Source organism: Macaca mulatta, chromosome 7 (assembly GCF_049350105.2).
Source record: "Macaca mulatta isolate MMU2019108-1 chromosome 7, T2T-MMU8v2.0, whole genome shotgun sequence".
NCBI classification, from domain to species: Eukaryota; Metazoa; Chordata; class Mammalia; order Primates; family Cercopithecidae; genus Macaca; species Macaca mulatta.
Window position 1 is genome coordinate 22,736,982 of NC_133412.1, and position 11,925 is coordinate 22,748,906.

Here is an 11,925-nt window from a genome sequence, read left to right on the forward strand (position 1 = left end):
TTCAAGGCTGAGCTGATTTGAAGATGTCTTTTTAAATTGTAATTAAAGTCAACGCTCCACATCTGTGGGTTCCACATGGGCAGATTCAACCAACTGTGTGGGTTGAAAATACTTGAAAAAACAAAAACAATACAACAATAAAAAAAATAGGCCAGGTGTGGTGGCTCACACCTATAATCCCAGCACTTTGGAAGGCCGAGGCGGGCAGATCACCTGAGGTCAAGGGTTCAAGACCAACCTGGTCACCATGGTGAAATCCTATCTCTACTAAAAATACAAAAAATTAGCTGGGGCATGGTGGGGTGCGCCTGTAATCCCAGCTACTCTGGGCTCAGGTGGGAGAATTGCTTGAACCCAGGAGGCGGAGGTTGCAGTAAGCCAAAATCACACCACTGCACTCTGGCCTGGGTGACCAAGTAAGATTCTGTCTCAAATAAATACAAATTTAAAAAATCATAAATAGGCCGGGCGCGGTGGCTCAAGCCTGTAATCCCAGCACTTTGGGAGGCCGAGACGGGCGGATCACGAGGTCAGGAGATCGAGACCATCCTGGCTAACACAGTGAAACCCTGTCTCTACTAAAAAATACAAAAAACTAGCCGGGCGCGGTGGCGGGTGTCTGTAGTCCCAACTACTCGGGAGGCTGAGGCAGGAGAATGGCGTGAACCCAGGAGGCGGAGCTTGCAGTGAGCTGAGATCCGGCCACTGCACTCCAGCCTGGGCGGCAGAGCGAGACTCTGTCTCAAAAAAAAAAAAAAAATCATAAATAAAAAACAACAGTGTAACAATTGCTTGCATAGCATTTATATTATATTAGGTGTTATAAGTAATTTAGAGATGTTTTTTAAAGTATAACCAGGAGGACGTGTGTAGGCAACCTGCATATACTACACCATCTTTTATCAGGGACTTCAGTATTCTTGGATTTTGGTGTCTGAGCGGGGTCCTGGAACCAATTCCCTGCAGTTATAGAGGGAGGACTCTGTAACTTCTCAGCAGAACATTGGAAGCTTCCTGAGCACAAAGACTATGTGTCTCCTGACTGAAATGCTCAATAGATGACATAATGAGATCAAGAATTTCTTTGATCCTGTTCCAATCTGATTTTAGAATGGCTCTGGGCAACTTCCAAAAGCTATATTCTTGATCTGCGAGAAAGTTAAAACACCAGCTTCTAATACCTTTCTTCTGGTATACCGGGAAGTGTAAACAGTTTTCCCTATAAACTGAATTCAAACTGCTTTCTGGGCCACATTATTGTTTAAGGCTGACTAACCTTAAACAATATAGAACGTCCCTGGAACCCCCAAAATTCAGCAAATCCAGTGTTATACGCCTGGTCATAAGGCAGCCACTGAAGGATGAGGTGTCAGGATGAACACATCCACCATCAGGAACAGGGAGAAAGAATTTCAACAAAAAATATTTAATAATGAAATACTCTCTTTTTCTCATAAAAGCCTGAGCTGGGCTGATTAAATTCCTGGCCGGGCATGGTGGCTCACGCCTGTAATCCCAGCACTTTGGAAGGCTGAGGCGGGCGGATCACCTTACCTGACTCAGGCTGGTCAGGAGTTCGAGACCACCCTGGCTAACATGGTGAAGCCCTATCTCTACAAAAATTAGCCAGGGGTAATGGTTCACGCCTGTAATCCCAGCTACTTGGGAGGCTGAGGCAAGAGGATTGCTTGAACCCGGTAGACACAGGTTGCAGTAAGCCAAGATCGCGCCACTGCACTCCAGCCGGGGCAACAGAACGAGACTCCATCTTAAAAAAAAAAAAAATCTAAATTCCTGGGGTAGGAACCAAGCAGCCATGTCTCCCTGCCCCTGCAAGCCTACGTGGTAGTAGCTAGAGAAAGGCTCTACAAGTTGCTGGTAACTGGGGGTGGGTGGGGAAGACCCCCCAAGGGATTATGGGCTCTGGGGCAGCCACAGAAGGTGATGCTGGTGAGTGTCCTTGAGTGGATTTCTTTGGGGGCTGCCAGGGTCTGAAGGGCTGGGAAGTGCCTGTTTCTCATTCTGGTCACCTAGGCAGTACTGGCCTGGTGGTGCCTTCTGGGCACCCTGGCCAGTACACAGGGTTTGGGGGCAGGGAGGACCCTAATTTCATGTCTATTCTCCAGTTGCTAGTGGTGAGGCTATGAATTCCATTACATTTTGGAGTGGGAAGTGTTCTTATTGCTAAAGAACTGAATGACAAACTTCTTTTCTAGGGTCTTGACTTCACAACCTCAGGCAAAAGGGCAGAAAATCTGAAGGTTCTTGAGTCACATACAGTTGACCCTTGAACAACACAGGTTTAAACTCCTTGGGTCCACTTATTATTAATTACTTTTTAGACGGAGTCTCACTTTGTCACCCAGGCTGGAGTGCAGTGGCATGATCTCGGCTCACTGCAACCTCCACCTCCCGGGTTCAAACGATTCTCCTGCCTCAGCCTGCCAAGTAACTGGGATTACAGGCACCCGCCACCACACCTGGCTAATTTTTATATTTTTAGTAGAGACAGAGTTTCAACATGTTGGTCAGCCTGGTCTCGAACTCCTGACCTCAGGTAATCCGCCTCTCGGCCTCCCAAAGTGCTGGGATTTGTGTGGGTCCACTTGTATGTGAATTTTCTTCCACCTCTGCCACACTGAAGTAGCAAACCAACCCCTCCTCTTCTTCCTTCTTCTCAGCCTACTCAATTTGAAGAGATGGAGACCTTTCTGATGACCCACTTTTGCTAAATGAATAGAAATATATTTTCTCAGCCAGGCACGGTGGCTCATGCCTGTAATCCCAGCTACTCAGGAAGCTGAGGCAGGAGAATCACTTGAACTTAGGAGGCGGAGGTTGTAGTGAGCTGACATCGTCCCACTGCACTCCAGCCTGGGTGACAGAGCAAGACTCCGTCTCAAAAAAAAGAACTATACTATCCTGGCCAACATGGTGAAACCCTGTCTCTACTAAAACATAAAGAAATTAGCCACCATGGTGGTGTGCGCCTGTAGTCCCAGCTACTCGCACTGGGATCTTGCCACTGCACTCCAGCCCGGGCGACAGAGCAAGACTCCGTCTCAAAAAAAAAAAGAACGATATTTTCTTTTCCTTATGATTTTCTTCATAACATTGTTATTTTCTCTTGCTTGCTTTATTGTAAGACCTTTATATAAAAAGCAAAATATGTGTTAGTCAACTGTTTAGGTTATCAGTAAGGCTTCTGGTCAATACTGGGTTATGAGTAGTTAAATATTGGGGGAGTCAAAAGTTATATGCAGATTTCTGTGTGGAGAGCAGGGGTGTGTAAGTTCCCCTAACCCCCAAGTTGTTCAAGGGTCAACTGTATTTGTTTTGGCGACAGTTTTTTGTTGTTGTTTGTTTAAGAAACAGGGTTTTGGGCTGGGCGCGGTGGCTCACGTCTGTAATCCCAGCACTTTGGGAGGCCAAGGCGAGCAGATCGCTTGAGGTCAGGAGTTTGAGACCAGCCTGGCCAGCATAGTGAAACCCCATCTTTACTAAAAATACAAAACAAAAAAAAAGCCGATGTGGTGACACATGCTTGTTAATCCCAGCTACTTGAGAGGCTGAGGCAGGAGAATGGCTTGAACTCGGGAAGTGAAGGTTGCAGTGAGCCAAGATCACACCATTGCCCTCCGGCCTGGGCAATAAGAGTGAAACTCTGTCTCACTGCAGGCTGGAGTGCAGTAGCACAACCATGGCTCACTGTAACCTTAAGCTCCTGTGCTCAAGCAATGCTCTCGCCTCAGCCTCCCAACTAGCTAGGACTAAAGGCCTACACCACCATACCCAGCTAATTATTACAATTTTTTGTAGACTGGGCACAGAGGTTCACGCCTGTAATCCCAGCACTTTGGGAGGCCGAGATAGGTGGATCACCTGAGGTCAGGAGTTAGAAACCAGCCTGGCCAACATGGTAAAACCCTGTCTCTACTAAAAATACAAAAAATTAGCCAGGCATAGTGGCGCGTGCCTGTGATCCCAGCTACTCAGGAGGCTGAGGCAAGAGAATTGCTTGAACCTGGGAGGCGGAGGTTGCCGTGGGCTGAGATTGCACCATTGCACACCATCCTGGGCAGTAAGAGTGAAACTCTGTCTCAAAAAAAAAAAATGTAGAGTCTGGCTATGTTATGTTATCCAGTCTGGTCTCAAATTCCTGGCCTTGAGTGATCCTCCCACCTCTGCTTCCCAAAGTGCTGGGGTTGCAGGCCTGAGCCACGGCACCTGGCCAACAGAATTTATTGAGTAAATAATTCAAAATTGCTGCATTTGCCTTAATATTTTTAACAGTAAAATATAAATGAGTCACCCAAAGCACAGTGTTATAATTCTTGAATCAGGGAAACTACATATTGACTTTGATCTCTCAAAAGCTTGATATACCCAGGCATTATGAAAAGGAAGAAAAATGTCGCTTTCTGGGTTTAATTTTTATTGCTGCAAATAGGAATAAGCAGATCTTAAAGGTTATATGGACAAATTATATCTGTAACTACCTACAATTTGTGAATTTTAAAAATGTTTTATTTTAAACATTTCCAAACATACATAAAAAGAAGAGTATAACAAACCCACACATACCTATCACCTACATTAAATAATTATTATTTTGTAAAATATTTATAATTTGTTTTTTAGTTGAAGTATTTTTGTTTTTGTTTTGAGATGGAGTTTTGCTCTTGTTGCCCAGGCTGGAGTGCAATGGCGTGATCTTGACCTACTGCAACCTCCACCTCCCAGGTTTAAGTGGTTCTCCTTCCTCAGCCTCCCGAGTAGCTGGGATTATGCAATTACAGGCGCTCACCCACACCCAGCTAATTTTTTGTATTTTTAGTAGAGTTGTTGGCCAGGCTGGTCTTGAACTCCTGACCTTAGGTGATCCACCCACCTCGGCCTCCCAAAGTGCTGAGATTACAGGCATGAGCCACCGCACCTGGCCTAGTGGAAGTATTTTAAAGTAAAGTCCAGACAACATAATATTTCTCCCTTAAATATTTCCACATATAAACTCTAAAAAAGGGAGAGGCCATTTAAAAAATATAACCGCCAGCCAGGCGCAGTGGCTTACACCTGTAATCCCAGCACTTTGGGAGCCCGAGGCAGGCTGATCACGAGGTCAAGAGATCAAGGCCATCCTGGCCAACACAGTGAACCCCGTCTCTACTAAAAATACAAAAATTAGCTGGGTGTGGTGGCGTGCACCTGTAGTCTCAGCTACTCGGGAGGCTGAGGCAGGAGAATCGCTTGAACCTGGGAGGCAGAGGTTGCAGTGAGCTGAGATATATATATATATAAAACTGCAATACCATTATCACACCTAAGAAACTTAATATCCCTTTAATATCATCTAATGTCTGGATCCTATTTAAGTTTCCCACTTGCCCCCAAAATGTCTTTTTACAGTTGATTTGTCTTTTTGTATATTCAGATAAATACCCCACCTTTGGTAAGTTTTCTTAGACCCCCTTAGTTAGAACTAATCACCTGTCTTGGCAACAGATCATGCCTTGCTTTAGAGTTATCTATGGGCACCAAATTGCATGCACCTTGAAGTAAGTGATTTTTGTCTTACTACTCTTTTTAATTCTGCTATGCCTCCATCCTCAGAATAATGCCTAGACTACCAAAAAACTGCATTACATTTTGAAAAGAAATGATACTGGCCAAGCACAGTTCTGTGGTTAAGGTCATTAATAGGCAATGGCTACTCATTCTAATTTCAATTTTGGGGTCATGAAATACTACTGTAAGATTTCTTTCTTCTCTCTCTTCGTCCTGTTTCTCTTTCTCTCTCCCTCCATCCTTCCATCCTAGAAAAACTTCTCCTTCCATCCTAGAAAAACTTCTCTTTGTTAATAACATGAGACTTTTTTTGTAGAACCTTCTGACAGAAGTAGCCTTAGAAGTCTTGCATTAAAAGGCTTCTCTGATTCTAGGTAATACAAACCAAGGAGAATTAATGTTGAATTTTCTTTGAAGTATATAACATAGATCCATCCAATCAGCAAATGTCTCTATTTACAGCTCTGGGGTTAAACAGTAAGAACCCTTGCCAGAGTAAGTGAGTGGGAAACTACATTTATGATCAGCCTTACATAAAACAAATCTTTGAGGCCGGGCGTGGTGGTTCACACCTGTAATCCCAGCACTTTAGGAGGCTGAGGGGGGCGGATTGAGGGGAATTCAAAACTAGCCTGGCCAACATGGCAAAACCTGTCTCTACTAAAAATACAAAAATTAGCCAGGCGTGGTGGCACATGCCTGTATTCCCAGATGCCCACGAGACTGAGGCATGAGAATCACTTGAGCCCAGGAAGCAGAGGTTGCAGTGAGCCGAGACTACACCACTGCACTCCAGCCAGGGTGACAGAGTGAGATTCTGGGTCAAAAAAACAAAACAAACAAAAAAACAAATCTTTGCATATAGTAACTTTGTTGAGTGCCTACTACAAGCAGGGCAGAATGCTTTACATATATTCTAACATTTTTTCCAACTCTCTCCCCCGCTAGGTTTGCCCCCATTTTGCAGATATATAAACTGAAACTCATGAAGGTTAAGTAATTTACTTCAAGTCAGCTATTAATAATAATAAGTATAGCAGGGACAGGCTCTGAACTCAGGTCCATTTGACTGCAAAACCCAGACTGAGAACGAAAATGGGGTTGAAACAGAGCAGGGTCTAGCCAATTTCAGGGAACGTTAAGATGTTGCCTTTTAACTTTTACAGCTTGAACTTCAAACTATTTGTTTTAAAATAACCGGTCCTTTACTTATTGCAGTATTTACGAGAGGGGTGCAGACAGAACCAAGGTGTTGGGCACCAGACAGACCTGCGTTCTGATGGCATCGCCGCCACTTACCAGTGACGTGACCAGAGCCTCTCTGAGTCTTAATAAGATTTTGCACCTACCTTGCAAAAATGCCGAGGGGAATCCGGCTCAATGTCTGGCACACACACAGCCCCTGGTTCTGTGAAATTGTTATCATTGCAGCCCACGCGACAAACTGCAAGGTTAGGCTGCTGGCTTAGGGAAGAGTTAGGAGGGAACCCAAGGACGAAGCCAGCTGGCAGGGTCGTTTGCAGAAAGAGCTTCTCCTAACAACCTCCCCAGCTGATTCTTTTGTTTGTTTTCCTTCAACCTAGGGTTTTTGTTTTATTTTGTTTTTGTTGTTGTTGTTGTTGTTTGGCGGAAAAAGTCAGGACTCCCTGGGAGTTATTCTGAAATAAACTTTACAATTTAATTTTAATGATCTCCATATGTGCACAGCACCACATTTTTGGAGCTTTTAATGTGATTGGATTAATTCTAATTTACCCGCCTGCACCAGGGAGCCTCTCCTGGGACCCTCGGGTCTGTGGCTCATTTTTCCAGACCCCCTTTTACTGTTTATTTGCTTATTTAAATATTTTGTTTTATTGTATTTTATTTAATACAGGGTCTGGCTCTGTTGCCCAGGCTGGAATACAGTGGTGCAATCTTGGCTCACTGCAACCTCAAAGGCCTAGACTCAAGCGATTCTCCCGCCTCACCCTCCTCAGTAGCTGGGACTACAGGCACGCACCAGCACGCCCACTAATTCTTTTTTTTTTTTTTTTTTTTAAAGTAGAGAAGAGGTTTCGTCATGTTGGCCAGGCTGGACTCGAGTGATCCTCCTGCCTCAGCCTCCCAAAGTGTTGGGATTACAGTCCTGAGCCACCGCGCCAGGCCCGGATCCCCTTTTAGAAGGGTTGGTTTTCCCTCAGGTCTTGGCTATCAGCGCTCCCCTCTTAGGGGTTCCACCTCCTACTCCCCAAACCTTCAAACTCCTCACAAGCGCCAGGGGTGGCCAAGAGCTACCGGGGTCGGCAGGTAAGGAAGACCGCGGCGAGCGGCAGGGGGCGCCAGCGCCCGCGTTCGGCCGCTTCACGTCAGCCGCACAATGTCCTGCAGGGGGCGCCCGGGAGCCGCGTGCCCAACGGGGAAAGCGAGTCAGCTCCCGCGCGCTCCCCGCCCCACGCGCGTGACAAGAGCGCGCTGGCCCGGCCCACCCGGGGCGGTTGTGGTTGCTGTATATAAGGTGGGGAGGCCGCCGGCCCGTTGGGTTCCGGGCGTTACCATCGTCCGTGCGCACCGCCCCACGTCCAGGTGAGTCTCCCATCTGCGGAGACGCGGACGCGCCGGCCCGCGGTTGGCTTGCGGAGCGCGGTGGACGGTTTGGCGCCCACCAGGTGATCCGTACTTTGGATTGTTAATTTCTAGATTTGGCAATTCTTCGCTGAAGTCATCATGAGCTTTTTCCAACTCCTGATGAAAAGGAAGGAAGTAAGTTTTTAAAACAATTGAAAATCTTGACTGAAGTTTTAATTTTTAAAGATGAAAAGATAGCACAGATTTTGAAGAAAGTATTTAAGATAAATATAGCTGTTTTGCTGTTTCAAACGTTTCATATTGAAATGTCCGAATGTGTCCCCTCCACCTGTTATCTGTTAGCTCATTCCCTTGGTGCTGTTCGTGAGTGTGGCGGCGGGTGGAGCCTCGTCTTTTGCTGTGTATTCTCTTTGGAAAACCGATGTGATGTAAGTAGGTCTCAATTTATAAAAACGTTTTTGGCAGTGTTTGGTTGACCTTTAGTTTATGAAATGTACGATAGAAGTTTCCTATTTTTTTCCCATGCATAAGAATGCTAAATTGTGAACTGGGAGTCAGGGTTAAAAAACATCTTTTATCGGAAAACTCATGATATTGTCTACCAATGGGTCAGAAAATGAAAATTAGAAAAAAATTTAAAAAAGAAAAAAGAGGCCGGGCGTGGTGGCTCAAGCCTGTAATCCCAGCACTTTGGGAGGCCGAGACGGGCGGATCACGAGGTCAGGAGTTCGAGACCATCCTGGCTAACACGGTGAAACCCCGTCTCTACTAAAAAATACAAAAAACTAGCCGGGCGAGGTGGCGGGCGCCTGTAGTCCCGGCTACTCGGGAGGCTGAGGCGGGAGAATGGCGTAAAAACCCGGGAGGCAGAGCTTGCAGTGAGCTGAGATCCGGCCACTGCACTCCAGCCTGGGCGACACAGCGAGACTCCGTCTCAAAAAAAAAAAAAAAAAAAGAAAAAAGAAAGACAAAATATTTAAAAACCCATGATATTAATCAAATTAGTTTATTTCTTGTGTTTATTCTTTTACCCATTGGCCCTCCTCCACTCTCCGGCAGTGAAGTAAAGCTGCTTTTTTTTTTTTTTTAAGTTTTGAAATTTAAAGTTCTTTAGTGGTTTTGGGAGATATATATATATACAATAAAGCAATCATTTTAATTAAAATTTTAAAATTTAGCTTATTAGATTTTTACTAATGTGGTAGAATTGATAGATTCAGTTGTCTAGGATGAACCTAATCTCAACTTTGGGTAGAAGAAAGTAAAAAACAAAAACATGTATCCTGGAATATGAGGAAAAGATAAACTTGAAACTGATGGAGGCTGGTGCAGGGCTGGAGAGGGCAGTCCTCTAACCGCTGGCAGAAGGGCCTACAGCCCTGGAGTTCACCACCTGCAGAGTTCAACATGCCCCTCCCACAAACTGAGATAAGAACATTATTGCATGTCCTTGGCTTGGCAGTTTCGCTCCCATGGTTATTCGGTTTGTGGGATCTTTCCGCAATGTAGCCCCATCAAGAGAATACAGGGTACCTCCTACCCTTTAGAGGAATTGATGCTTAATATTTGGGCCACACCTTCAAACTTCCTTAGAGAATTTTCCATCAATTTTAGTTACTACTGATGGTTCCTGATCATTAGTAGACAAATGCCTAAGTATGAGATTGGTTTTGTCCCTAGCACGTTTATAGACCCAGTATCAGTGTTGGTTTAAATCCACATATTTTAATGTTTAATTGGCTTTCTATTAATTTTAGCCTTGATCGAAAAAGAAATCCAGAACCTTGGGAAACTGTGGACCCTACTATACCGCAAAAGGTACTGTTAAATTAAAAACAAATGATTTCCATTTTGCCCAAACCTTAGCACCTTTGTCAGCAAAATAGATTTAGTACCTTACCCTTATTGTGTAACTTAGATCAATTGTGCCTTCATCGAGTAATTAAAATGAGGAAATTTTAAGAGCCTCCTCTAGGCCAGGAGCATTGTCCATCCGCTTATGAGGAGCACATACACTTTTGGAACTTACGGCTCACATAATACATGGCAAACATAAAAATCTGCATACTGGCCAGGCACGGTGTCTCACACCTGTAGTGCCAACACTTTGGGAGGCCCAGGCGGGTGGATCACTTGAAGTCAGGAGTTCAAGACCAGCTTGGCCAACGTGGTGAAACCCCATCTTTACTAAAAATATGAAAATTAGCTGGGCGTAGTGGCACACACCTGTAAACCCAGCTCCTGGAGAGGCTGAGGCGCGAGAATTGCTCGAACCTGGGAGGCAGAGGCTGCAGTGAGTTGCAGTTGGGCCACTCCACTCCAGCCTGGGCAACACAGCAAGACTCTGTGTTTAAAAAATCTGGATACTGCTAAGTGAAAGTAGGGCACATATGTGTGATCTTTCCCTCTGATTGCATAACACTTAGGAACCCAAGGGCTTTTTAAAAAGGTGGGCTGATAGAAAAAAGCTCACGTTACTATTTTGTGCATGTTTTAGAGATGGAAAGAGGTAGGTACAAACACAATGGTGATGCTTCTTCTAAAGGAGAGTGTGGACAAATCCCAAAGAGGGACAGGCAAATGAAAGTCAAATTTTTAACACAATTTTTTTTCCTTTTTTCCCTTCAGCTTATAACAATCAACCAACAATGGAAGCCCATTGAAGAGCTGCAAAAGGTCCGAAGGGCGACCAAATGACCAGCCCTCGCCTCTTTATTTCAAAGAGTACTCTATAAATCTAGTGGAAACATTTCCGCACAAACTAGATTCTGGACACCAGTGTGCGGAAGTGCTTCTGCTGCATTTTTAGGGTTTGTCTACATTTTTTGGGCTCCAGATAAGGAATTAAAGGAGCACAGCAATAACTGCATTGTCGAAAAGTTTGTGCTTATTTTCTTGTAAATTTGAATGTTGCATATTGAAATTTTTGTTCATGATCTATGAATGTTTTTCTTAAAATTTATAAAGCTTTGTAAATTAGATCGTCTGTCATAAAATGCCATTTGTGCAAGATTTCTCAAAGATTAGATATATATTTAAATGGAAGAGAAAATATTTTTATGGGAGAAAAATACATTTGAACCATTAAATTTCATCTTTTAAATAACATCCAGTACAGATTTCTGTGTAAGCTTTTTTTCCCCCAAGTTCATTCATTCACTAGTAGTTTATTGAGCACCTACTGTTTGCAGTATAGCTAACAAAGCCAAAATTTGGTGGGATAAGTACAATGAGGAAAATGAAGTGGGGATGAGGTTGGAGACTCACAGGAGGATTGATCTTGGAGGAAGTGCTGGGATTCTGGAGGTGGGCTGGAATGCAAGGCATACTGAGATCTGCCCTAAAGATGCCAAGTCATACTGTGATGTTCCTGTGGGGACTGGGGCGGGGAAGATGGGGAACCTTGCCAGCACCCTTCAGAGTTTGGGGCCACTCTTCCCTCTGGCCAATGGTAACTTGAAGGCTAGAGATACACTCATATCCAACATGCCCCCGGGCTCCCCTGACTGTCCTTAAAAATGAAATAAGAAAGTTACTTTTCATTAACTTCTTTTAAAAATGGAGATATAATTCACATGCCATAGTATTCACCCATTTAAATTGCACAATTCAGTGGCTTTTAGCATATTCACAAAGTTGTGCAACCATCTCCACCTAATTCTAGAACATTTTCCTCACCCCAGAAAGAGCTCTGTACCATTAGCAGTCATTTCCCTAGTCCCAATCCCTCTGCTCCCAGCCCCAGGGAAATACTAACAAACCGTCTCCATGGATTTGCCCATTCTGGACATC

The 11,925-nt window shown here is 44.5% G+C and overlaps 1 protein-coding gene and 1 non-coding gene across 2 annotated transcripts; both read left to right on the top strand.

Annotated features, from left to right (window-relative positions):
- The first annotated feature begins 7,935 nt into the window (after positions 1–7,935).
- COXFA4L3 (cytochrome c oxidase associated subunit FA4L3) lies at positions 7,936–11,245 on the top strand. The gene is made up of 5 exons (XM_077939340.1): positions 7,936–8,130; positions 8,245–8,307; positions 8,476–8,561; positions 9,891–9,951; positions 10,762–11,245. The coding sequence occupies exons 2-5, from the start codon at positions 8,272–8,274 to the stop codon at positions 10,828–10,830; spliced, it is 252 nt and encodes an 83-aa protein (XP_077795466.1). The 5' UTR covers positions 7,936–8,130; positions 8,245–8,271; the 3' UTR covers positions 10,831–11,245.
- MIR147B (microRNA mir-147b) lies at positions 10,864–10,943 on the top strand. The gene has a single exon (NR_032418.1). It is a non-coding gene; the product is annotated as a microRNA mir-147b (primary transcript).
- Positions 11,246–11,925: the final 680 nt, after the last annotated feature.